Genomic DNA, 27,868 nt, shown 5'->3' with positions numbered 1-27,868 from the left:
CTTGCATCATTCACGCTTTTATTAAGCTTTCCCCGCAGAGGTATCCTCTTCCGGCCGTTGCTCATTTTTGAACGCAAAGCTGCCCCGCTCGAACTGTTCAAAGCTTTGCCGGCAAGTGGCTTCATCTATGGCTCGCTCACCGTACGCCTCTACTATTTCTCGATGCGCTTCAGCGACGCTTTTCTTCATGTTAAATAGTAAAAGCAGCACTTCGTGCAAGTATCGAGCGTCGGGTACGAATTTGTCCATGCTAAAACACGCACCATCAATAGCAACTAACGCGAAACGGAACGCCGAGGAAGTGGGAAGTGGAAAGATGATGTTTGTTTACATCGGGTGACCAGATTGCACCATGACTGGCTTGACGGTTTCAATTCGAAAGGACGTTTGATTAGGGTCCGTTGAGACGGCATCTTAAACAATCGTATCGCCGTTCTAGTTCTAGCGATGCATAACTTCAATGCGAAACCATACAACAGTCCAGAGGAAATGAGAAAGCTCTCCTCCAAGCGATGAAGCTCAACTGGTTGGGGTATCCCACCAACAGAGAGCGCCACCAGCTTTTTCGCTATTTTTAGAATGCTTGAGTCGTTTGCCGTCTGCTAAACGAAGTCTTTCTATATTCCGTTTAGGTAGAGAACTTGAGTCGTTTAGAAGCAGTTTAGTGGTCGTTTAGTGGATTTGTGGCACTTGGGATGAACCCATGACGGACATGTTATTGTGTCGTTCGAGTTGACGACTGTACCACGGGACCGTAAGACCGCTTGGGACATGTGACCTGCATAAACATCCAGGATTTATATTTTAAATTGTATTGCAACTCAATGTTCTTACCTTTAATCATGGTATTTGTCCAATTTCCCTTCTTTCCGCACATGTGAACCTGAATTTTGTGAATGAAACTGCGTATAATTTGTTGTATTGAACAGCACTTACCGTATACGTGACATCCCCCCCTACCACGTGTTTTGTGTTGTATGTGGAATGCTGTGAACATCATATGTAAAGAGATGATTTTCTCTTTTACCGCAGCATCAGAAAGAAACGAGCCCAACAAGCTTTTTTATTTTACAGTAAATAATAATTTTTTATTATGGTCTCAAATGTAGATCCCAAATCTCATATGCGTATAGTTTTATATGCCGAAAAACTAAAACCGAAACCGTACAACTAAGTAACGCCTTTTCCCATGCCTCGCTCTCTTTCTCTCGTTTTAGCTTAACCTAAACCCAAAAACAAAACAACGAAACAAAGATTTACAAGTTTACATACATAACATCACGTGCTTTAACTGTCACCTTAAAATTGACTAGAGACAGGACTAGAAAAATTACTTCTTCACCGTATTGTGGCGCGCTTGGTTGGTGCGGAGAAAGCGCGAAGATAACTGAAACAGGTAAACTAAAGTTAATGATGCACAGTACACCACCACACAGCACCACTATTCTTTTCGTGTTCCGTGTTGAAAGTTACTAGCAGCGTTCGGCGCATGATTCTAGCTGGATAAACTGGTGAGGCAGAGAAGGAAACGACATTGTACGATAGTAGGGAGAAGTGGTCGTTACTGTACCTAGATTTGCCTAGCTGTGTGTGTGTGAGTGTTTTCGTGACAGGAGTAACATTACAGAAACTGAGCCTTTTTGCTTTAGAAACGCGAGAGTGTAGGTAATGGTAATGGCCGCCGTACTGCTGTTTCGCGCTTCGATCCGCGGGGATGATCGTACTGGATGTGCATGATCCTAACATTCTAGTCGTAACGAATAGAGACTTAGCATTGTACACGGGTTTGTTTTTCTTACAGATTAACGTTCTCTATGTATATATATCTATACGTATGTATAAGAGTATAATTTAATGTAACATTTTTATTATTTATCTATTTCGCTAACACTGCGTCGTCTTCCGGTTGTTTCTGCTTGTTTTGTTTGTTTGCATTCTGCAACGCTAACGCAACGGCAACGTTTGCGCCTACTACGTTTGCTCTTGTCTTCCGGCTGTCGTCCGTTTGTTGTGTGTGTTTTGATTTGTTTTTGTTTCACCGCATTGTCGCTGACTACTTTCGCGTCTTGTTTTATGCTGTTTGTGTTTGTTTCCTTTTGGTTTTGTTTCTTTGTTTTACTTTCTTGTTTCCTTCCGATCCAACCATTATGCGATTGCTGTGTATTTGTGCTACGAATGTGGTTCCTTTATATCATATTATGGTTTCTTTTGCGTTTTGTTTTGTGAGTGTATTGTGATTTCCTTTTTTTCCCTCTTCTTCTCGCCGGTTTCCTCCTTTGTCGTTTCGGTAATTGTATATATGTATATATATCTATATAATGTAATGTCTTCATATAGAAAATATTTAAAAAGCACGTTTCAATGTTTTTTGTTTTCTTCAATAATTCAATGTTAACGTATTACGTCCACTTTACTTATCCTCTTAAACTTATTTTCTTTTTTGTTTTGTAACATCTCTCACACATTCTCGCTCAATCTATCTTCATTCTCTCTCTCTCTCTTTATCTTTCCTTCTTTCTTTCTTTCTCTTTCTTTCTCTCTTCTTGCTATCTCTTGCTCTCTTTTGCTCGCTTAATTCCTCACTTGTTAAATATCATTTGCTAGTTTGTATTTTATATTCCTCGAGTTATTGTACACTCTCTCTCTCTCTCTCTCTCTCTCTCTCTCTCTCTCTCACACACACACACACGCATACTCATACACAATTCCTTTCTCCTCTTTCTCGCTCACGTTTTTTTTCCATTCATTTCGTTTCCTTTTCGTTCGGCATACTATGTGCACCGTTGCTTATATTATGTTACTTGTTTGCTTTATATATAATCCATCCTTTCCTTTCGTTTCATCATAGTTTCATCCAGCGTCTTGTTTAAACTTTAAAGGTTTACTTCTTTGTATGTATGTGTGTATGTGAGTATGTAGTTGTTCTTTTTGTGTTGTTTTATTTAAATCACAGATATAAGCCATTCCCTTATTTATAATAATTACGTTTTGTGTATTTTTCTGTGTTATTTTGTTTTTGCTTTTTGCGGCTCGATAGTGTATAGAGTGCCAGCTATGCAACTTGAGACTAAGCTTTCCACCATGCCGTCTATTCCCTGCCTCGAACACGTGCTCCGAAGACTGTTTCCACCGCTCGGCTAGTGTGTCAGTACCTCCGTTTTATCGTATAGATGGCGCTAATCCGTACCAGGGGTGTCATGGTAATCGATGTATTCGATGTTTGAGTGCTCGGATTAGTAGCGGACAGGGGGGGTTTCAATCGATCAACGCAACGCTTAGCGCCATCTATTGGTCGTACCATGCACTAACAAACGCACACGAGAAGCAGTCCTACACTACCCCTTCACGCTACCCTTCCTTGTATTCTTTCCTTGTGCTTTCTGGTAGCCTTTGCCCATTGCTTAGCCTTCTTTCGGTATGCAACATTCCTTTGTTTGCAAAAATGTGTATGTATGTGTATGTGTGATTGTAGTTTTTTTTCTTCTTACTTTTGCTTCATCTATCCACTTTCGATGTGATTTTGCTCAGCTTAAGTTTATGCAATTTGCTTGTTTTGCTTGTATTCTTTAATGGACTGTTATAATGCTAATGTAGGCAAGCAGCAATGCAGCACGTGTTGTGTTATCGTTTTGGAGCGTTAGTTAGAACGTGTTTTGGATGCAACTGTTATTAGCACAAATGTATACTCCTCTTCTCTCTCTCTCTCTCTCTCTTTCTCTCTTTCTCTCTCTCTCTCTCTTTCTCTCTCTCTCTTTCTCCTTCACGGTTCCTTTGCGCGTTCTGTCTCTCTCTCTCTCTATCTCTCTTTTTATCTCTATAATTGTCTGTTACGAATATCTTCTCTCTTCGTTTGTTTGTTTGTTTGTTTATCATATTAGTATTCCCGATGTAGGTGTTTGATTTAGGTTTAGCTTTGGCGTTGGCTGTTGCAAAACGCACACAGCACAGCACAGCGTTTACGGTGTTAAGTACATTAATGTATGTAAAATAGCGACGCATTGCTGGCCTGTTTACGCGGCCGGTTCCGCCGGCTCAAATCGCGCACAAACGCGAAATCCTAACGATGCGTTGTATTTTTAGGCAAAAAGCACAGTACACTACTACTAGCGTGGCACACCCTAATGCAGCAGCAATGGTTTTGCCTTCGCCCCCCCCCCCCAAGCACCAGCATCTTCATTATCGGACACATAGAGGAAGGAAAGGGTAGGGTAAGGTAAGTACGAATACCTCGGACTTTTCGTTATGTTAATTTCGTCGTGCTGACGGATGTGTTTGTGCTTACATTGTGCCTTAAGTTTTTTTGTTTCTTTCTTCTTCCTTTTCGGTGAATGCTATGAAAATATGGATGTATAGTTAGTGACAAGATTGTATTGCTTTCGGTACGGTAAGCTATATTGGGTAGAGAATTATTTATCGACGTTTCCTGTAGACATTGTGGTAGCCGCAAGTGTGTATTCTGGTTTGGATTGTGTTAGAGTTACATAGAAAAACACAGCCGCATCAGGGATTCGAACCCGACCAGGGGAAGGATAGCGATGCGGCTGAGTATGGCTTGTACGCATGTACAACAAATCGAAGTTGGGAAAGTGTGTTCCTTAGAACCCGAGAGAGAGAGAGAGAGAGAGAGTGTGACAGTATTTTACAGTTATTTGCGGCCTGGCCTGGCGGATAAGGATTAGGCTTCAGTTTTCCCGTCAAACAAGAAGTCACTTGATTGTCTATGTAATCGAAAATATTGTTCGCCTTGAGGGGGTTTAGTAGTAGTATTATTATTATTAGTAGTAGTAGTAGTTGCAGCAGTAGTAGTAATAATAGTAGTATACGATGGTTGAAGAGGTGGTGTGTTAGCCTAAATTGTCGTCAGTGCCGAGAATTCGATTGTTTGTAGTTCACTCGTACGTTAGGAACGCGTGCGCCTCCCAGAATATAGCGCCGGATTTTGCTTGGAAAAGGTTACAAAAAAACCCCCGGAGCAATAAAGCTGAGCGGTTGCCACTCAGAAGAATTAAAAAAAAAACGCTTTGCTCCTTGCTTTGGAACTCAAAACTTTATATATGCTCAATGACTGTGAGAGCTTAACTTCTTTCCCTTCTTCTTTGGTATATAAAAAAAACGGAACCTCAAAAACGGAACGATTGGGCACACAGGCCAACACGGGGCTAGAAAATATTCTCTCCCGCCCCGCAAAAGATGCACAAGCGCTCCGGGGCAAGGAGCGAGAAGTAGGAAACGCTCTGGATGGAACCGGTCGATCACTCGTGATTTTTGGTATTTGGTTGCTTTGTGTTGTAGATTGTATCAAGTTCACAGTATCCTGTAATTGTAGAGTTTCATGCGGCGGTACTGGCGGTGGTGAGTGCGAATGAGTCCACTCAGAGTGAGTTACCATCTGTGTGTGTGTGTGTTTGTGTATATTGCGCATGGCTTTGCGGCGGGAAGCAGTTGTGACCTCTGACCTCTGCTATCTCAGAGCAGTAGTTGCAAAGGTCACACGGAACTCGGCTGCTTAGCGTCATCTTCAATGCTCTGCATGTTGGAATTTTTGTTTTGTTTTGGTATTGCAGGCATAAAAGAAAGCCGCCTTTTACGCTGTACACAACACGGGCGTGTAACGTATGACCCTCCGTACCCAGCAGTTCGATTCAATCCACACCGTATTATTTCTAGTGCTATTAAAAGCTGGTTTGAGTGTTTTGTTGTTTTAAATCAGTAAAAAGAGAACCTTTTAAACATTCAGTGCATTGGTTACAGTGTAGGTAACGTTACGTTTCTCTCTTTCTATCTCGTTTTCTCTCTCTCTCTTCTTTTTGTTATGCTGTTATCCGCTATATACTGTTTCGTAATGAGTTTTGCAGCTTCTTTTTTGTATTGGTTTCTGCCCTACGATGCAAGTGAATGTGATGTAATGGTGTAATTGTGTACTATGTACAAGCAGTAAGGTTTTTTTCCCCCATCTTAATCTTTGGTTTTTCGTACAGCTCCAGTGTTTTGTCACAGGTGTTACGCTACTAAGATTGCGCTACTGATCCACAGCTAAAATGTAACACTACTACACGTACAGAAGTTACAAGCTACAAGTTTTGTTTTGTCCCCGGCGGCTCCAAACAGCGTGGCTGGAAAGGTTGCCTTTCCTTTCCAGCAGCTCCATCATCTGCATGCCGCGTTATGCCACACGCGTTACGAGCAACGCGCTACACTACGGGCACTATGCTTTGTTTAGACTACTTTAGAGATACGCCAAACACTACTAGAAAACGCGGATGGAGGGCAGTATTTGCTTTTCTGTGTTTTTGTTGTTGTTGCTGTTGTTTCATTTGTGGTTTGCCGAGGCAACGATCGAGGCAGCCGGCGTCTTCTGAACTCTCGGCAAGTCATCCTTTAACGCGTTGTTCACACCACTCTTGAGCGCTTTGCGCACTAGAGCACTGTTTTGGTTCGTTTTTGGCGTGGTTTCTGCCATCTTGGAGAGGTTGAGTTTCGCTTTCCTAATCTGATACGATGTGCTCTTGGAGTCACTTGGAGTTGGCAGAGGAGTTGCTGGATCCTCTCTCCCAGACTCCGCTCAGCTCAGATGTTCATAGATATCGATTCATCCTCCAGAGATTGCTCACACGATACGATAACGAGTCGTTAGTCGTTAAGTCTGCTAAGTGCATCAGAAGACGGCTTTTCCTGCAAATGAAGAAACAAAAAAACCGAACTTTCAAGACCCGGAACTCTCTCCGAACAGGTGTCTGCGCGGTGGTACTGTCCAAAATACCTGCTACGAAGATGACGCACCGTAGCCACTGCTGCCGCCGTGATTTTCCACCGAGTTGCCCCTGCTGGTAGTGGTTTTGCTTTCGTCGCTCGACGTCAGGCTGCTGCCGGCGAACGATGCCTTATCCTTATTACTATTGCTGTTGCTAGCGGCAAGATATGTTGAGAATGCTGTTTCCGACTCTGTGAAAAGGATTTGCTTTTCAAAAATTCGTCTGCTACTTTCAAGAGGCGTGTGGGTACGCTACCTGTGCTACTTTCTCGGGTCCCAGTGTCCAACCGTCGGTCACCGGTGAGATGATCGACGTACGTACCGATGCCGACGCCGCGCGTCAGCTGCGGCTTGGACTGGCGCGTGACCTCCTCCTGGGAGTAGCGGGGCAGGGAGAACTTGCTGGCCGCGAGCGGTTTGGCCGTGGCCCCCAGCGAGGCCGGCGTCGAGCGTTGGTGGGTGAGCCGGTGCCGCTGTACGAGCGGCGTGATCGAGGTCGCGATCATTGTGCTTCCGGAGTAATCAGTATTTGAGTCGCTCCCCTGGGGAAACCGCGAAAATGCGAAGAGATTAATCGAGATGTATAGGCAAACGGGGAGGAGGGGTGAACAGGCACGACAGGAGTTTGCTACGAGATGCCGGACACGGTACAGCACTCATTGATGTGTGTGCCGATGATCAGTGGTCCGCGAGCTATGCTAACCTAAAAACTAAACACAGAGCTAAACAGAGCTAGCTAATGAAACGAAACGAACGACAGCAACAACTATGGGGAATGGGGGAAAAAGGGGGAAGGGGTAACACACTAACATCAAGCAGGAAACAAATCAAAACGACACAAAAACGACATTAAGATGGTGTGAATCGTTCTGGGGGAGGTAGAAGTAATGGAATATTTCTCTCAAGTCTTCATAGTTAGCGCTAGACGAAGTGGGGGCGAAAAACGCAATTTTACAGCAGTTTAAAATAATGTACAAAACAGAACTATCCATATTTACAAAATTCATTTATAATACAAAAGAGCAGGGCAGCTTGGAGAAGCAAAGAAAAAGGTCAACATGGCCTTTATATTTTAAAATATCAAAAATATTAGTTAAGTGCTGCACTCAAAAAAGAAAACAGCTGAGACATCTTAACGAAGAGCTTGTCCTGTAGCAACAGTTTAGCAAAAAAGAACAATATTCTCGCTATTTTATAAACAAAGAAACATTTCAAAGAATGTTGGGATTTAACGAGAGAAAGCAGAGAGATATATATACGAGAAACAGATAGAAAAAGAGCGAGAGATACAGAAAGAGAGAGAGAGAGAGAGAAATAGAGAGAGAGAGAGAGAGAGAGAGAGAGAGCAAGCGGAGCAATTGGAATGGTTTGGAGGCCATATATACTAAGGGTAGCCCAGTAGTTAGACTAATACACTAATAGTGAACAGGCAAACAACCAAAACCAAAACAAACGAAAACATGTGAACTATCAAGTAAAGTAAACAAAACAAAAAAAAACAAAGCCCAGCAAACGTGCTGGGCAGTGTAGTAGTAGCAGCAGCAGCGGCGGCGGCAACGGCGGCTGGTTTTGGATACCAGAAATGGAACCAACAGCGAACAAAAACGAAACAAAAAAACCAAACAACCGAAGAAGAAAGTTCATTCAAAACAAGTAGAGAGAGAGCAAGAGAGTGAGTGAGAGAGTTCAAAATGCAAATTTACCATGTTGGCACCATTGTCCGAGACCCCCGAGCCGGACATATTGTCTGCCAGGAGCCGTTCACTCTCCGGATCGGACAACAGACGCGACGCTTCGGATTTGTTTTTAAGGATCGATTTCGATCTTCGATGTGTTTCTAATTGAGGTGACGTTTCTAGCGAATCTATGGATATGGAGGACAATTTAGTATCAGCACCTGCATCTGAGTGGCCAAAAGAATGGGGATGGGGTGGAGAAGGAGAAGGAGAAGGACATTACGGATGCAGGATGGGTTCGAGATAGGGAAGGGTTTTTGGGAGGCGGGGGTTAATGAGTCGGGAGTTTGCGATTGGAGAGTGAGAGAGAAAAAGAGGAAAATCGTCTATTTGGCATGCAAATGAGGAGATATCATTAGCATCATGGACTCCTCCTGCTGGAGTTCTGGGGCACTGAAAAAGCTTTCCAGCCATTCCGTTAAACTCCATGGATGAATGAGTGGATTAGTCGTTATTTCAATGTGTTGCTGAATGTATGTTTTCGGGGGTTTCTTGTTGTTAGTTGTTTACTGGTAATGAAATGTGAACAGAGTTGAGCTACTGTTTGCTCAGCATTTGTTTATGTATACTAGGGTTTGAACAGAAAAAACGAAAATAATAGGAAAAAACAAGGACGATAGCCATAGAAAGTATTAGGTATCCTGGCAAAGTATAAAGTACGAGATGGAGGTAACGAAGCAAAGAGGTAAAACAGTAAAATAACAACATCGTAGAACTGTACTCTATGCAGTGTAGCTCTGTTGGGAGCAGGATGTTTTCGCCCTTCATCATTTTTAGGAACAAAATAACAAACGTAAAGTAACACTGACCGCACTAAGCTGTATTCAAATACGTTTAGCATATTTTGGTTTTGGTATTTGGTATTTGGCTAAACCATTGAAGCATCAAACAGTAACAACGTAGATAACGAACGAACAATTATACTGATCTCCTTTCGACAGGAGTACAATTTCAAGATGATTCTGATTGTAAACTGCTTGCCTATTGAACTTGTCGTACTAGGTGTAACATTAGACATCAAATTACTTTATTTTTACTTTTTTATCGTTAAACTCCAATTGTTCAAGCAAATGATGAGAATAATGAACAGATAAACCGAACAGGAGGACATAAAACATGTAAGAGTTAAGAGTAACATCGACTTTGTATTGTGTGTTTTAGGGGTAGAATTGGTGAAGCGGCTGTGAAGTGTGTAGTGAGGTTCAGAGGTTCTCAAATGAGTCTAGAAACGAAGGAGTAATCAAATTTTGGGAAAGTGGCTAACAATACTTGGTTGGATTTCCCTTTTTTTATTCACCACTGAACCAATTAGATTAGAGAGTTTAATGTATGTGTTTGTAAGCATGTAGTTGTGTGAAGTTATAACTGTGTGTGAGTATTAAGAGATTAATCAGTGTAAGTTTGAAGTGTATGATTTGGAAAATGGGCGCAAACAAACAGTGTGGTAGGCGCCAAACGGCATTTAAAAGAAAGAAGAAGAAAAAAGAAAGAAAACATTTCACCCACTCCCACGTGTCTCCCACCTACCTTTCGGGGTCGAGTTCGGAATGCCGAACAGATGCTGATTGATCAGCTTGGTGGCCGAGGCGAGACTTTTGGCCGGCATGAAGGAAGAACGGCGCGACTTTTTGCTCCCGCCGGTGGTGGTGCTGCTGGTGGTTGCCGCCGCCCCAGTTGCTGCCGCGTCCTCCAGGCTTTCGATCGACGATTTCAGATTTTCGAAGCGCGTCTTGGGTCGGGCTACGGATAGAGCCGAGGAGGTCGTCGCAGCCGCGACCACCGTCGAGCCGGAGCTTTGCTGGAAGCGGGTCTTGCGATGCTTGGGCACGGGCGTCTCGTTCAGGCTGACGTGGCTGCCCCGATCGGCCGCATCGAACGGGCTGCCCTGGAACTGCCGGTACTCGTCGTCCATCGGGCTGGCGCCCAGGCTGCGCAGCGCTGTATCACCGGAAGCACTTTTCTTCACCTGCGATCGTGGCACGCCAACGCCCATCGCCACCATCGGTCGTTGCTGTAGCATGAGAAGCTGGTGGTGCTGCTGCTGCTGTTGCTGCTTCTGCTGCGAGTCTTTCTCTAGCGGGTTTATGTACAAATTGTTCGTATCTAACGTATCTAAATCGAATGGCATATCTACAATGTCCGACGTGAGGTCGGCCTGCGACAGGAATGGATGCGTTTGACAGCTAGCGTACGTGTCGGAACTGTCGACGCTAGCCAAATCACCGTTGTTGCTGTTGCTGTTGATGAAGGTACCACCACCGCCGCCACCGGTTGCGCCGGCAGCGGCCCCGCCACCACTGGACCCATTGCTGATCGCCCCATTAGCCCCGTTGGTGGGCGCACCGGCCCCGTTCGCCGGGTGCTTGATCGGGGTGTCCATGTACGGGTACGGGTAGGAGATCGTGCTCGGCCCGAACTGGTTCGCCGTTGCGATGCAGTTGTTGTTCATGCTGTTCCGCAGCATGCGCATCTCCATGCAGACCGTCGTGTGGAAGTCGGACGTTGGCAGTGGCATCAGCCCCTCGGCATCGATGAACTCTTTGTACTCCTAAGGGCGCGGTTTCCGTACCGCAGGTTGGTCGGGCAGAGAAGAAAGAGCAAATTATTGAACTCAGTAGTGTGAAGATAAAGACACAAACGGATAAAGATATCATGGTATTATAACCATCGCCAAACCAACTCATCATGATAGCTTTATCCGTAAGTTGCAAGAAGAATTTAAAGCACAACACACACACATGGAAAAAACACAAACACACACAAATAGAGGCGGTGTTTTTTTCTCTCTCTCTTATGGTGGAGTTCCATTTCCGCGTCCAAAAAGTTTGTGAAGGCAAAGTTCAAACAAAATGGCAAACAAATGAACAAAAAACACTGTCAAACAAATGACCGGATTGTAAATGTGCTGGTCCTTTTTCAATTTTAACTACAATTTGATTAAAGAAGACGGGGGCTGGTGGAAACGGTTCAGAAAAAAGAAAACTAGTAGTAGCTCTCACAAAGACGCACACGAAAACGCACACACACACACAGTAGAAGGTACCCGATTAGCCAATTCGTTGGTTTTGTTTAGGGTTTTTTTTAATTTGCTTTTAAAGTTGAATTGTGTGAAAGTGAATGTGTTTTAAGACGATTATGGTTTGGGCGTAGGAGTAATTATACAAAACAATAACATGGAAGTTATATGGTAAATGGAAAATATTTACAAAATTTCTATGTTTTTTTTTTTGGAAATCTTGTGGAAATTCCTAGTCAAGCCGCAGAAAAGGTAACAAAAATGAGGCTCTGAAATGCGGTCTTGCGTGTATTTAGGCGTTTCAAAGGTTCGCTCGTTGAAACGCCTAAATCTATGCAATTTGCATTACAGAGACACCATATTTTTTGCCTTTATTTGCTTGTTGGTATAATTTTACAAGATGTGCTAGAATTAACAGAGTTTTCAAAGATTCAATTCAAAGCGTTTGGGTTAAACGTTTTTATGATTTTAGATAAAGTTTGATACATATTTACATGAGTGTTCGTACTATTTTATTTACCAATCCCAGCGGTATACAGAGAAATAGATCAATAACAACATTATTGTTGTAAATAACGCACAGCCAAGGGTGAAAAACAATCCAAACTAGTCACAACAAGAACAAAGGAAGAGGGTTTTCTGCACCAAGCAAAACTTCGAATCGAACGGGAAGGAGAAAATCGTAAACTCTACGGTTCGTTTCTTATCCTTTCTTTTTCGTCGCTACAAAATGTGTTGAAAAACGATCTGGAATGGAGCGAAATATGATGCACGGGATCTGGTATATTACCATATTTTGTCGATAAATCTTGCGTTTGTCTAAAACTGTACGATTTCCCAATTTGCAACATCCGCGTTCGGAGACGGCAGACGGCGTCGGAGCGAAAAAAAAAAAACTAAACAAAACACTAAAAAGGTTGGTTCAATATTTGTCTGCCGTTAACAAATGAATGAAACATAAGATGGAATGATTTTTGTGAATGGCCTCTTTGCGGTGGTTTACTTTATCGTGTTTGTATTCTGGAATGAGTTAAACGAGTCAACCATTCCTCCGATTCGCCGGTTAGGTTCGAATTCTACACTCCAGTCTTATGTGTATGAGACGAAGAGAAGAGGCTAGTGGCCGAAAAAGCGCCGCTAGAAGTGTTCCGAACTCCAATCGCCGAAGCGAATAACAAGTCCATCCTGGCGCGTAGAATGGGCGCAAAGGATTTGTCAAGCGACCCCTCTCTCTCTCTCTCCCTAACGATCACTCTCAAGACGACTGTTTGGCCGTATTGTATCCGAAGGGCAATAAATATCCTCCCCTATTTCACCCTTCGAACGAACGAAAGAGGAGCCGATGGAATTGGAAAAAAGCTGGTAAAGCAATCTCTTTGCACGAATCATCCTTGGCGGCGCCTGCTGACGTCACCCATCCAAGCTATTCGACGCTTCTTCCAGCTTCTACGGCAAAGTGTTTGGGTGGCCTTTTCAACGGATGGGAGTGGGCATTGTTGTTTGTTTTCTACCGCGACACTAACACCCTGGTCCTGTGGGACCATCGTATCCTTGCGGTTGAAGAAGAGCGTGGAAGCGTAGTGAAGCTTTCGATACACGGAGCAGCTCCCCAATCCCCGGCTGAGGCTGACCGTGTGGGTGAAGTTTTGTCAACAATCAGTTATTTATGGATAATATTTACTATCGCCCAGCATTCGTCTCCGCCCTTGAATTGTCCTAGGAAGTCTTTCGAGAACTCATCATCGTGGAAGCGTGTACTTGTGTGAGTGATGCTGGCAATTGATGAATTGCCGCCATATCCAAGGCGTACATCCAAACCATCTCGTCCTTTCCCGCACACACACATCGGGCCAACCGAACGGACTCTAAGATGAGCTTGCAGTAAATAAATCGAGTCCTCTGCTTCCTTCTAAATGCATTCCATCTTGATACGGGATACATGCTTCTCTTTTTTTGGGAGCAAATCTTTCATGCATCCCTCCCTCCCCCCCTCAGACTCGCACAATTGAGCTACCCTTCGTAAATCATTGCAGGAAGCTTGACGTTGTTATTGTGATCGTTGTTTTTACTTTCGTTTGCACATCCGAGGAACTACTACTCCGCTCATTGGGTAGTTGGGAATTTCAGTCTGCTGTTTGTGTTGGGTGTTATTGGATAGGCTGACTGTGTGTGGTATGAGTTTTTCAAGCCCCAATAGTGGCCACTAAATTTATTGGGCATCTGTCATGGAGCGCACCGTGTGTTGTTGAGTTGTTTTTATTTCGCCCTTACTGTTGGCCTCTTGTTGACAAGGATTTATTGGAGGAGATTTGTAGGTGACGCTGAGCAAACTATGCCTAGTTCATAGATCGGAAAAATGCTAGGAGAAGGAATGGTACATCTTGCTTAATAAACCTCGTTGTGTTTGCTAGAATGTACTAAAACTAAAAACACACGAAATATAGAATATTGAAGGTATGTGTGAGGTTGTAGTAGTTAAACTACTTAGTAGACTTCCCCAAGAAGAACGACTGAAGTAAATAGGAGTGTTTTCAATCCAATGATGTTAGATAGATCAACTGCTAGAAAAACAACACTTTGGCATCGTTTCAATACTACTTAAGTTGTACTGTTTATTAACAAAAAACATATACCTGATATCTGTATAACAGATGAAAGTGTTATACTGATCAAATTTGGCTTAATTCAAGGAGTTCCGAACACTAAAAAGGGATAATGTAAAGGGCTGTCAACTAAAAATAGTGAAGTCGTAATCTTTCATTGCCCCTAAAGAAATAGATGATATAATTGCCAAGTAACTGCAACGCTATAAAAACACCAACCCAAACCTAGATGAAAGAAAGACACTGAGAAAGATGGGCACAAATTAAATGTGCCAAACATTCCCCAGATGCCCTTTGCTCCGTGTGTATCGCGATAAGACCTAAAGAGAAGGTGAGATAGAGAGAGAAAAAGCGCACACCACACAGACATTGCACGAAACACACACACACACAAACACACAAACGAAACACAAACGAGAGTAGCCCCAGAGCAGGAGAGGGGGCGGGGTGTGCGTCATACGGTAGGTGAAGAAAAAATCGCACAGAAAAAATGGCAGCTGCAGAAGCCGGTGGAAGTGTGGTTAGGACACGTTGCTAGTTGCTGTTCCTTGTGCGCCACTGTTTCGACCGAATCGTAACGGACCGTAACGTGTATTGATAGTAACGCACGCGCTCTCTCTCTCTCTCTATGTGCTTTTCGCTTCCAACCATTCGAACCAATTGAACGTGTTAGTTTGGCGAAAGCCACTTCAAGAAATAAGTTACGACAGCAACGAAACGCACAAACCAAACAAACCGTTACGGGAGGTTTGGAGTGAGTTTGTCGTTTGAGATTTTGAGAAAAAAGGAACACAACGCGAACGCAACAGTGTGTTAGTGGAAGCGGTCTAGCAGTAGTAGTGTTAGTAGTAGTAGTAGTAGTAGTATTAGTAGTAACAGGACAGAACAAGGAATCTCCACGGGTAGCTTCACACACCGAAGAGAACTCACCTGCGATTGGGATGCGCGTGTGTAAGTTTCTTGTACTTTCTCAGCGATCGCAGCGCCAATCAAGCATGCCGCGCTGTATATGTGTGTATGTGTTGTATGTGTGTATGTGTTTTGCATCGTAACTTTGGGCGCGTTACGCGTTACGCTTGGCGCGTCGTCATCGAGAGCATTCTCCACCATTGCGCTGGCTACTTAACGCTACACTACTGACGGTTAACCATCACAAAGTCAGTTTTCAGCGATCGATGTTTGTATTTACAGAAGAGGTAAAAGAGAGAAAGAAAGAGAAAGAAAGAGAGACGACGACGAGCGAGAGAGAATTTGCCGATCACTCGAGCGCTGTGCTTTTAGTAATTGATATGCGTTTTCGGGTTTTCCAGTGTTGGCTTCCATTTGCTGTCCCTTCTTGGGCGCCATTCGTGCTCGTGGATCGAAGAGTTCAAGCCGGATTGAAACGTCGACAAGCCCCCTTGGCTCTACAGCTCTATTTCCGCCTCCTTGCCACCGGTGGTGCGGCCGTGCTCGTACCCGTGGACGCCGGTACGGGAGGAGCTGCCCCCGAGGCTGTGCAGCAAATGTCATACGCTTTTCGAGCGCAGCGGAATACACTCGGTGTGGCATTGCTGCGGGCTCTGGAAATTGGTAGTGGTAGTAGTAAGGTGGTTCGATCGGCTCAGTTCAGTGTAGTGTGGCAGCAGATCGTCGTAGTGAAGGCACGGTGCGTTTTGTGGCTGATAGTGGGGCGAGTTGTGCGGTGCACAGTTACAATCACAATCATAATACTGGGAACGCGCGGCGTGTAGTCAGTGTGTGGTGTTTTGGATGGGTGATAAGGTGGGGTTGACATTTTGCCAGTGAACAGAACGCATGTGTGTGTGGGTGTGTGTGTGCGATGGTATTTGTAAAGGAAATGGTTTGAATTCGTTTTAAGAAGTGTGAAAAGAAAAGGTAAGAAAAAAAAACAAAATACATTGCACTTTTACGTAATGAACAGCAAACAGATACATGTAAAATGAACCAATGAAAGAAAATAACTTTTTTTTGTTGCAATAACACAATAAAGCAATAAAAGCAGGTGACAGAAAAAGTAGTAAGTAAAAGAACAAATCAAGCAAACTGATCAAAATCAAGCAGGTTTATGTTTTTGATGTGTTTGTTTGTATGTGTATATGAAAGTGGTGGCACAACAACAGGAGCACGGTAAAAGCTCGCTTGCAGGTTGCAGTTAGTCACCGAAAGCAAAGCAATTGCAAGAAAACCTCAATCAATGGATAGTGTAAAGCTCGATCTTAAGGTACAGGCGCATTCTATTCTTACATTCAAGATATTGTGACGTCCAGTGGATGTATTTTTATGTAGAATTTTTTTATCTAAATAGAGCCCAATCCAAATCAGAATGGAATATGTAGGTGATGTAAGAGAACTCAAGCTTCCCCCTATGAGCAAAAGCTCAAAGTAACACAGTCTAAGTAAAGTCACTTCATAATGGGGTTCCCTATCGAAGAACCAACTTCCGGAGGCGTCCATAAATGCGCGAGGTAGAGTGGTAATGACGCTACCGATAGTACATCTTAACTCCAGCTCTATAAATTAAGCTCTTATTTCAGAAACAGATAGCACACAGCGCTTAATCACTGACGCTATGAAAAGGTGGGAGGGAAAGCAGGAAATGATACATCCAGAAGGATGACGTCCAACGTTCGCTACGTCTTGCGTCTTTACGCCCTTTCAATTCGTTAGACAGTTATTAACCTCAAATCGTAAGCCCGAACGAAGCTAGCCGGAAGTGAATAGAAAAGAAAGCAGGGCAAAAGCACCACACTAAGAATTCAGCAGTCGAAACTAGGCGTAAGATTCGGGGCTAAAAAGCCTTCTTAAAAGCTTTCCCACACCCCCGGAGCCACACTCGCGCGTACGCTTGCCAAATCGGCCAAATCGTGTTAAACGCAAAAAAAAAAACCCCGTCACCCTCGCCCGGTTTTCCACGGCTGGCTGGGCGCCTCCATCCGGGATAATTTTTGTCATTTCTTGTTGTCTTGTGCAGGGCGGCACAGGGCGACAGGGAGCAGGACAGGTGTGAGTGATGGATCGCGCAAGGCGCGGCAGCGGGCGGGGAATGCCACTGAAAGCAACTGACAACAAAGAAGCGGGCCGCACACCAGCGCACCCGTTGTCTATTTGGGTGGGAAAATTATAACATCAATTTATGCTAATAGCGTGGTAATTTGGTTTCTTTCCTGCGCTTCCAACGCTTATGCACACCTAGCCTTGGCTTGCCCCTCTCCTCCTGGGGAGCTGGTGGTGGTGGTGAAACTCGTATCGATTCGAATTAAGGGACACCGCGCCGAACTGCTGAAACTAGGGGAGACCCTTTAGCTCAGGCCACGAGCAACAACGAAAAAACAACATTGAAACAAGCTGGAAAAGGAAATGGCACAAAAACGAAGAAAAATTAAATAAAACACACACACACACATAGACAGACAGACACACAAGGCTTTTGTGCAGTGGCGGTGTATCTGTGTGTGTGTGTGTATAACGAAGATGTTGGGCTTGGTGTGGTTCCGTTGCACGTGGGTGACCGGGAGATAGCCACCAATGAGCTGGTGGAGCCCACACCGGGTGCCGGGGCTTATCGGGAAATAAATAGCGCCACTGTGACGTCAGCCGGCGCTGGTGCCATTTTTATCACCATCCCCCCCGGAACAAGGGAGAACGTTGGTGCCCGGAAGCGGTGTGATGTTGGTGGTGCTGTGCATTGGTGCCGGTGCTTCTCTTTTAGCGGGTGATATATTTTAGGCTTACAGCCCCCCACGACGGGCCTACAGAAGGGCCTTAAAGCGATGGGTGTCGAACGTGGAATGTGGAAGGGTAGGTTGGAAAGTGTGTGTATGTGTGTGTGTGTGAGAGAGAGAGGAAGTCCACGGGAAAGATATCGTAAACGATCTTCACTAACTGCCTCACCCGTGGCAGGTGGAATGCGCACAGGAGTGCAGGAGGAGTGCGGCAGGTCAGGAAGTGATTTAAGTCATCCGTACTAATGTGCCATTCAGTGGGACACAAAGGCCATAGGCTAATGGACTCGGGCGAAGCAGCCATGGAAAGATAGTGTGGATGGGGGAGGGTGAGAGAGAGAGCATGGAATCTCCCAACGTCTTGCGCAGGACAGTATCTTCTTTGTTTGTGTAGTTTTTGGGGCTGCTTCCCGAGAAGGTGAGAAGTGAAATTGGCTACAAATTATTCGCGCTTCACTCTTTGCTTCGTGTGCGATGTTTGTTCTATGGTTGTAAGTGTGCATGTGTGTATGCATGTGTTAAGATATTTATTTTACAGACGAAAGCCAAACGGGCACAAGCTTTCAAGGAAGGCTACCGTGTGTGGATCTGCTTGCGTGTGTCTCGTTAAGAACGATCGATGAAGAGAAGTCGTCCGCTCTTTGAAGCGGATTTAAGTTTGGAAGGACGTAAATGTCAGCCACCACCATTACAGGCGGGTGATACGGACAAATGCAAGCCATCTTAAGCCCTTTACTACGTATTGCTATGTTTTTTTTCGAATTTCTACAGTGATTGGTGAATCAAAATGGTGCGCTTTAGCAAACGATGCCTTCCATAGCCCCTTGTGTTCAGCCTTTTGGTGTGCGTCTTGGTAAGAATTTGCCTGAAGTTTTCCTTCCCGATTTGACAGTTAAAAAACGAAAAATTCCGCCCTGTTTTAATGATTGTGACCGGCAAGCTATTTTTCAAACTTTCAAACGAAACTAAACAAAATACGACAAAATCGTCACAGTCATCTCACACTGGGTGTTTTACGTTTAACATTGCGTGTGTTTTTTCCCTTCTTCTTCTTCTTCTTCTTCTTCTTCTCGCGAACATTTGCAACGAACAGAAACGAACAATAAATGCGCTGAAAAGTACCTTCGACGTGCAAAAGCAACACTCAAACTCGGATGGTAGTTCGGTATCGGATTTGTCCCGCTTACTGGTGGAGGACGTTTCTAGTGCAACTTGTCGCCGCAGTTCTTCTACTTCCTAGAACGAGTCCGATGGGGTTATATTGGTGGGCGGGAAGCCGGCGGCAAACCGAAACAAAGCAAAACAAAACAGAACAGAACAATTCAGTGAGTGGAATAAAATGGGGGAAAATTTGTTTCTTTTTTTCTTTGTTCTTCTTTTTGCTATCATGTGTATGTGTGTTTGTGTGAAATATTACCATTTTGAAGAGTAGCAAGAAAAACGGTGTGTATTGGTTTGAAAATGTTGTGAAAGAGAAAGAAGATAAAGACATTTTCCAAACGTGGAGTGGAGTATTGAAACGAACGTCGAGAAAAACGACACACATTGTAAACAGCAACCTTACCAACGCAACGAAATAGGTTCATTGTCGGTGGAAAGGTTGCACTAGAGTAAGGGATTCATTCGCAACAACACAAACCACAGTAGAGTTACACAGGAGGAAAAAGGAATTGAAATAAGGGAACGTTAACACAGTTTATGCTGTTATTCAGAGTATTACATTCTGAAAGTTCGTTTTTAATGTCGGAAATCATTACCGCTGGCAAGATAAGTAGGAGAAAAATTAATTTCGAAGAGAAGTTATGTTTGACTGAAATAAGTTGATATTATTTACCATTCTCAATTCATGCTAACGTAAGTATGATTTTACTAAAATGGTGGTAAAAACGGTACCTTGTAAAGATAATACAATTACAAAACTGGCAAACTGTAGGTTGAGGCGTGCAGAAGCAGATTGAAGTGTAGAATAGGTTCAAAGCAAAACATCAAACGACTCAAAAGACGCGGCAAAAGGTACGACAAAAATCTTGCTCAATGCAGAGGTGAAAAACAAAGCCAAAAAATGGAGACAAAAAAAAACTCGTTACCAAAAATCTCGTGCTAACGATAAAAATACCTAAAATTCTAATCTTTTTGTTTAGGGAATTTGTTTTTAAGGATTTATATTTCATTTCAAAAAAAATAATCCTCATATTTTAGTCGATTCAATTATGAGCCAATTTAGATCGAGTACAGAGTTTAGTGGCAGTGTACTAGGCGCACTACTGTAGCATTACTGTGACCAATAAAAAAACAAAAGCATTACTGTGTGTGTGTCTGTATGTATTTGAATATGAATCCACAAAAAAGTGTTAAAAAGTTGAACAAACATGATAGAATGTGTTAATTCGATACTACTACGTAGACAAAACAAAAAAAAACAAACAATAGACATCTGCTTGAGCTGTCAAGCTGCGCTTGTAAACGCGTAAAATGTGATGCTTTTTTCGAAAAAAAAAAATGAAACGAAGTATAATTATCGAGTGTGTAAATTGAATTGAATTAGTAGACTAATACCTCGTGGCTCCATTGATTGTTGTAGTACTAGAATGTATGGGGGGAAAAAAACAAACACACAAGTTCGAAGTTCGGTAGTTGAGATAGAGGGAACGGGGAAGAGATAAAGATCGTCATTTATTTACAGCGTACCGGAAACCAGCAAAACAGTTAAATGTATATGCAATGAGCACGACGCAGAGTGTTTGATGTGTGAAAGCAAAGATAGCCAGACGGCGGTAGCAGCAAACGGAAAATGTGGCCAAAGCCTTGCGGAACCATTAAAAAGGTTCGTCGCTTGCGGTGTGTGCAAAGCAAATGTTTTTGTTTTTGAAACACGTTTTTCCAATTTTTCCTTGCCAAAATCGAGCAGTTCAGAAGAAAAGCGCACTGGCGGGGCGGGGTGTGAATTTGCAGCAGTATGAGTATGAACGGCGCAAAGATTGCATTTGAAGTCGTTTGAAGTAAAAGAAAACCACAAAAAAAAAAACGAAAACTCAAACATCAAACAGCAAAAAACATCAATTCGAATCAGTAAAGCACGGCCAGCTAGAGAGTGAGTGAAAGAGCGAAAGGAGCGAGAGGGATAGCAAACCAAAACAAAACGGATCTAGTGGTGGTAGTCGGTGAAAGTGGAAGGGAAAAGCGCATGAACTTAAAGCCCAGAGCAGTTCGGATCCACGCACGATCGGAAGCTAATTCGTTTTCCCTTCCATCGTACGCTTGCCTTGGGAAAGCTGGCGAATGGGTAAGATGGAAGAGAGCGGTGGAAAAAGGGGTTGGAATGAAAACGCAAAAAAGGGGGCGCAAAAGCATAGGGTGAGATGTTATAGGCGCGCACACGTCACACATACCGCTCTGGTCGCCATCATGACCGGTGGCTCGTGCTGGGGCGTTTCCTGCATGATCAGCTGCTGCTCCTCGCCCGCGTCCAGATCGTTCGCCGCCATGCTGTGATGCTGCATCGAGGGGCTGTAGGGCGGGGCCGCCTCCGTGTCGAGCGATGCGCCCATCATCGGCTGCGCGAAGCTTTCGTTCTGGGCGTGTTGAAATACAGAAGAGTCCTATTAGAGGGCGGGGAGTGTGTTATCGTTATATTATTTATCTACATTACTTTCCGCTACGATCCTGCGTCCTTCCGCCATTGTGGTGCACCGTGTCCACGGTTCCCCGTGCATCCCCCACCTACTCACCTGTGAATTGACTCGTTTGCGCGGACCAGCGGAATGTTTGTAGTTTTTGTAGCAACCGACACCGGTCATGGCGGGATTGCGGCCACCGCTAACCGAGTCGCCCTCCTCCGTACTGTTCCCGTCCGCCACCGACATATTGTGACCTGTGCCCGCGGAACGCGAAGAAGCAATGGGGGGGAAGAAACACAATTGTATAGCGAGGGAGTTGAAAACACAGACGGGCAGACGTGGAAGAACGACCATGGTAGAGAGACGTTGCTGCTAAGACACGAACACAAGTTCTAGTTTGCCGTCATGAGGGGTTAGAGCTTGAAGTACTTGCGCACTTGAACATAGACCACCGCGGTAGCATAATATTAATAACAGACGCTTCTTATCGAGAGACGATGGTGAGACAACTCGGAAAGACCCGATGTGAGTCCGCTCTCTGGTTGGTGAATCACTGTTTCATGTATCATCTGTTTCATTAGTTCACATATGACACGTCATTACAATTGAAACAAACCTTTTGGAACTTCTAACGACCGTCTAGTGCAAAAGATCGCAGGGTAAAATTTACAGTACACAACTATGTTGGGGGAAACAAATACACAGAAACAAAGGTGCAATAAACGGTGCATACATTAAGGAGGCTGATAAACACAGCGGCTATTAAAACAATAATGGGCAGTTCAATTTAATTTTCTATTTACGAAATTGGTGTTTAGTCTAGGGCGGTTTGAGAAGACTAAATTGAAAACAGAAACAAAGGAATTGAGGACAACAACAAACCCAAACTAAACACAGACACCACTAACACTAGGCAACACGTGTTCTCTAATTAATCATTCTCAGTAAAGCAAGTATCTCACGCGCGGCGCGTATTTTACGCTAATTTTACTACACTTTTAAACGACGTGGGAGCGGGGATTAAATACCAAGAAAGGCGGACGGACAGACAAAAAAATATCGGCTATGGTGGGGCATGTAACTGAACAGAAATATATATAAAAAACAAACAAAACAATAGAAAACATTTCTTCGTTTGGATTCAACGGTTTTATGCACATTTCTTCATTTCTTTTTTTTTTGTTTGTTGGTTGTTACTTTTCGTTTGTTTCTTCTCAAAACTGGTTTCACAGAGTTTTTTTTTCGATTCGATTTTGTGTGTGTGTGAATGTGTGTTTTTTTTTGGAACGAAATTGCTTGTCTCGTCTTTTGCACACCGACAAAAGCCCTGGCTACGTGATCGGAACTCAAATCACACCGTAAACCATTAGGGTAACCGCCTTTTCTACTGCCTAGGCATTAATATAACAACGAGTCGTTTTTGTAAACAAAGCGAACGAACTTTTCTCCTTCTGTGTTTTTTTTTGCCTAAATCGGTTCAATAACATTTTAACGTCTACACTTAACAATAATGCAACAATTTGAGAAAGTAGGTGCCATTTGTTTTTGGATTTTTTTCCGTATAAGCTTGCAACAAGATAGCTGAAAAGCCACAAGGCCAGTGAACCCCAATGAGTGTAACACTGCTATGGGGGAGTAACGACAACACAGCGCGCGACTAAAGGATTGTAACGATTAAAATCAATGCAAAATTCAACAATACTCGTAATGCGATCGTGATTAGTAGCAGCATCATGGTGGTGATGGTAATGTTGGTGGCAAACGTATGAGTTAGGTTGGTAAGTGTTGCATGACGTTTCAAAGTGTACAAGTAATTGGGTAGGTAAGGTAAGGTTGGCTTATAGGCTAGTTTATAAAAGCGAAAGAACGAGTACGATTGATTGTTGTTCAGTTTCCTTCTCACTGCCGGCACGTTAGCTGCTGAGTAGCTGGTCAAAGTGAGGCTAGAAAGTGGGTGAGTGTTTTAAGTGAGCGGTTTGTTCTGGCAAAAGTTGTGAGTTGTGAAGTCTGCAGACGTACTATGGACTAGACAAAAGGTGCAAAGAGATTTCCGTTTCGTTTCGATATCGGTTTTGGTTTTTGTCTATTTTTGGATTTTATACATTGAAATTAATGTATGTACTGTTTCAGTTTGCACTAGTAGCTTTGAATGAGCAATTTTGTATTGTAAGATAAACTACACACAAATGTAAATGTTACAACCCAACAACAGATGCAACAATTGCACTAATTGTAACAGTAAATTACGAAATCGTATTCGTATGGTAACGCAATGTTTGAATCCTAAAGCAACCGTTCTGTGAACTCTTCTAAAAATTGCTACTACACAAACACAATAACGCAACGACATACACATTGAAAGCTTCACAAACGAAATGACTGCGCTCGCGCGTTTTGGACGGTGTTTCGAACTTTTAAAATGGGTTCCTCTCCATGTTTCATCTTCCCAATGGTTGTCGCGCGTGTGGTCACTGCGGGGCTGTTTGTTTTGTTTCATTTGTTTTTCCTACTATAACATTATACATTTTACACCGCGCGTACATTATGCTTACATCGATTACACTCATTACAGTCATACACTTAAACGCACCTTATTGTACACACAACACACAACACACAGAGACAGATCAAATGTTCAATATTGATGCTGCTAGTTTTGCTCACGAGACGTACGTGTGTGTGTAAGAGTGTGTAGATTATAGCAATATATCAAGCCAAGCAAATATGCCAGAGCTGGATCTGGGGTTTAACCTCACAGTACAATGCTATTGGCTGCGTACTTAAGCTGCCACCGCCGTCTGCCTAAGCGTTATACAGTCTTGTGCCATTTTCTGTGTTTGGGTACAGCGTTATTTTACCGCTTTCTCGGTCTCAGTGCTACAGCGATAAACTTTTGTGCGTGTATTTATTCTGTTTGGTTTTGCATTAATTTTCGGCTTTCAGCTTTCACTCGGGAACGTAAACGTGTTAACTTATTTCAAGGTAGTGGAATGTTAATAGTGGTTATTAATTTAAAACATCCTTTTCTACGCACTTCATATCGTTCGCTAACCCAATAAAACACTTTTTACTTACATTTATTCAACAATTATGCTGATACTAGAATTTATGCTTCATTCATTTTGAAAATTAATTAATAACAACTCGTGTTAAATTCAAAAGTCTGTTGTTACCTGTACAAGCAACTAAAATAAACATATAAAAAAATAAAATAAATTCCTTTACTATACTACTACATCGATCCTCAATCGATTCGCGTTCCAAACAACACTGGGTAGCTTCTTAGCATTATCCTTCTGTCCTGCTACAGCTCACGTGTATCAAAATTGTTGCATTTGTTTGTAAAACTTCGATTGTTGCATACACAACAACAAAAAACCCCGCTCTCGGGAAGGAAAATGCGGTAATTGCGGGCCAATAAGCTGCCTACTCTACTGGAAAGATGCAAGATTGTGCGGTAAATGCATGGGCACTGTGAACCGTTTTTTTTGTTGATTGCGCTAGCTTTTGAAGGAATCATGTAACAAGCTCGGTTTTTTTTGAATGCTTCACAGCAACGTGTTTTTAAGGGTTGTAGTGTATTTGCCTGCGTTACGTTCGTACGTTGTCTGTCCGCAGGGTTGTGTAAAGTGTTTTTGATTACGTTCATGTAACGCTCTCACGTTTGCTTCGCTTCCTGAAGGTTGTGATTGTTTTATGTTGTCTTTAAAATTTGTTGTGCCTATTTCAACAGCCATGACATCGGGAGTCTATTGTTTTCTTTCTCTTCGCTCTTTTTAATGGTTGACTAATCTTCCTTATTGTAACCGAATAAAATTTCCCACTACATTAAGCCAATGCTGCCGAACGTTGATGATATGGTACTGCTTCGGTAGGCAATATGGTAGATTGAACTAAAAACAGATCAGTTGCAAGACGTAATAGATAGCAGTATGAGTTGGAAAAGGAAAGGTGTAATATTTAGTAGTTTTAGATTGTTCATAAAGGTGCAGCGAAGAACGAAACGCAAGACACTCTATATGTTATCTTTCCAATTTTGCCGATATCGATAGAGTATGAAGTCAGAAGGATGTATTTGCACAGCTTTGTATTTCCACTAGCACTAGTGTTCCCTCGCCAGCACATGCCTATCTACTGAGCTGGTACAAAAAATGTGTATCAGTGTGGTTATGTTTCTTTTAGTTACGAGCTGAATTTCATTCGCTCTCTCTCTCTCTACACCTCCGTAATGGTCAAGTCGTATGCAAAATTTGCTACAAGTTACACAATTGATTTTCACTAGCCATTTTGTAAGATTTGTTACATTTTGTCTCGCTTTCGCCTCGGCCGATCATCACATTCGATACGAGATGTCTGTGCAATCCTAGTATTGTATAACACCTAAAACCACCTGCGCGCGATTCAAACGATCCACTCCGAGAACCGCGCCAGCATTGATGGACCAATCATGTGCTCTGCCCGGCGAATCAGCTTACTGATACGCGCTACTGCGGTGCGCGTGTTTGAGTGTGCTGATAAAATGTTGATATGAGGGACTGCCACTCACACAGGAATTGCGCGCTGCGCCCACAAGGAAAAGCACAAATGTACACATCGAATCTCTTCTCCCGTTCCAATCGCATCCTCGCGCCGCACCAGCGTATAGCGTAAGTGCGTGTCAGTGTAGACTGGTTTAAATGTCGAAAAAGTAAGGTTATACCGATGGATGTGTGGATGCAGACGGACGTAGCGTACGGAATCGAAGCGCTACGATTACGCTTCCCTACGATTGTATTGGTATAGCTAGCTGTGGCAGGCGGTCATGTCTAGTAGCGGTAGAGATTTCAGTAGTACTGGTAGTAGTAGTAGTAGTAGTAGTGGTAATAGTATAAGTAATTGTTGTAGTAGTATTGGTAATATTATTCTTATTGGAAATGATTCTACACGGCACCACACAACTCAACCGTTGTTCGTAGCAGACGCAAAAAGATGCAGCAAAGGGTAGCGTTAAAAGCGATAATATTAGTAGTGGTAGAAGTAGTGGTAGTAGCTAGTAGCTGTTGCAGATTCAGTTGCAAGTCTAGTGGTGATGGTGGTGGCGATGCGGATGAGGACGACCAGCACGACGATGCTGCACGGGGTGCGTGGGGTCGTCGGCTCGGACAGTGGCGTCGCCACGCGTTTGCCTTGACGTACGCTTGTCTGCTGGGGCTATCTAACAAAGTCTTGTCCGTCGACGGTGAAGTTGTTCATCATCATGGCCGCCGACTCGGTGCGCAGCTCCTCGTTCAGTTCGGCCAAACGGGACGAAAGGGGCGGCTGGCGGCGTCGGGCGGCAATCGGTGTCGCCAGGATCGATTCGGGCGGCGACTCCATGAGGTCACTCTGATCACCTGGGACACGATAATGAGGGCGAGCGCGAGTCAGTGAGAAAGCAATGGCCTCTGTCGCTGCTTCGTATCTGCTCTTTCTCTTTGCCAGAATGGGGTACAATGTGGCAACATTTGGTGAAAAACTATACGCAACTCAAAGGAAAAGGCAACTAAAGGCTTTCATTGTCGCAATTCGGGTAAAAAGGTACTACGATGTATGAGATTAGATTAGTAGCAGCAGGACGAATGATAGGTCCAGGACCTACCCAGACCCGGCATTAGTTGGAAAGAATGTATCGTTTGAAACGGTGCGCTGTAAAGTAACGAGTAACTCGAAGGCAATACATTAAACCATATGGGTTCTACTGGAGCAACTTGTGTACAGAGATGGCGATTCTGTAAGAATCTACGAATCTAAAAAAATGGAAAGTAATTTGAATTTTCTATGAGTTGTAGAGGGCAAACTGAGGTATCATCAACGACCAGCAATATTGCAAGCGTTTCGTATGTCGTATATATTGCTAATCATTTCGCAGGTCATGAAGCAGCTATGGTACAGTACAGTGTATCGCGCATCGAATCGTATGAGCATTCGTTTCCGATGTGGCATGGCGACCACATTCGATGGTTAAGTAAGAAGCAATCTAATGAATTAAAAAAAAGAGGAACTCTAGTAGTATGTACTTAAAAGCGTTTGATGTTCATATCATCGTTAAATTCACTAAGCAGAATGGAAACAGATGGGATATACTATGCATAAATAATGAAAGAAACAAAAAAAGAACATGGTGCTGTTCTAAACTGGAACCGAAAACAAAAGTCAACTAGTGCTGGAAGTAACCATGAGCTATTGATATGAAAAATTGTATTACTGAGCGTTGCCTTGATGCAGACAAATAAGGAACGCAAGGCAAATTTGAAATTTAATATCTTTAGCGGTATATGAAACCGTGTTATGAAAAAGTTTCCCTTAGGCAGTAACATTAAGAGAAACCTGTTCTCTCTGTCCCTCTGTAACGTATTCAGCACACAAGCTTTGATTGAACGCTTCTTTGCCTATGCAGAATCC

At 43.4% G+C, this 27,868-nt stretch overlaps 1 protein-coding gene across 10 annotated transcripts in view; it reads right to left on the bottom strand.

The window, feature by feature from the left end:
* Nucleotides 1-1,059: 1,059 nt before the first annotated feature.
* LOC120896787 (potassium voltage-gated channel protein Shab) overlaps nt 1,060-27,868 on the bottom strand; it is a 101,189-nt gene continuing 74,380 nt past the window's right edge. For 5 of the 10 annotated variants that reach the window (XM_040301219.1, XM_040301218.1, XM_040301222.1 and 2 more), the window contains 9 exons: nt 21,560-21,702; nt 21,221-21,430; nt 20,388-20,414; nt 18,954-19,067; nt 10,015-11,035; nt 8,455-8,654; nt 7,008-7,293; nt 6,761-6,942; nt 1,060-6,672 (listed from right to left, as the gene is read on the bottom strand). In XM_040301219.1, coding sequence (XP_040157153.1) covers nt 6,764-6,942; nt 7,008-7,293; nt 8,455-8,654; nt 10,015-11,035; nt 18,954-19,067; nt 20,388-20,414; nt 21,221-21,430; nt 21,560-21,702 — 2,180 coding nt within the window. In that variant the 3' untranslated portion in view covers nt 1,060-6,672; nt 6,761-6,763. Of the gene's footprint in view, nt 6,673-6,760; nt 6,943-7,007; nt 7,294-8,454; nt 8,655-10,014; nt 11,036-18,953; nt 19,068-20,387; nt 20,415-21,220; nt 21,431-21,559; nt 21,703-27,868 lie in introns of those variants that run through there. The other 5 variants (XM_040301223.1, XM_040301225.1, XM_040301224.1 and 2 more) reach the window with 5 other exon arrangements.

Source organism: Anopheles arabiensis, chromosome 2, assembly GCF_016920715.1.
Source record: "Anopheles arabiensis isolate DONGOLA chromosome 2, AaraD3, whole genome shotgun sequence".
Classification (NCBI taxonomy): domain Eukaryota; kingdom Metazoa; phylum Arthropoda; class Insecta; order Diptera; family Culicidae; genus Anopheles; species Anopheles arabiensis.
This window is presented reverse-complemented; position numbering and strand designations above follow the sequence as displayed.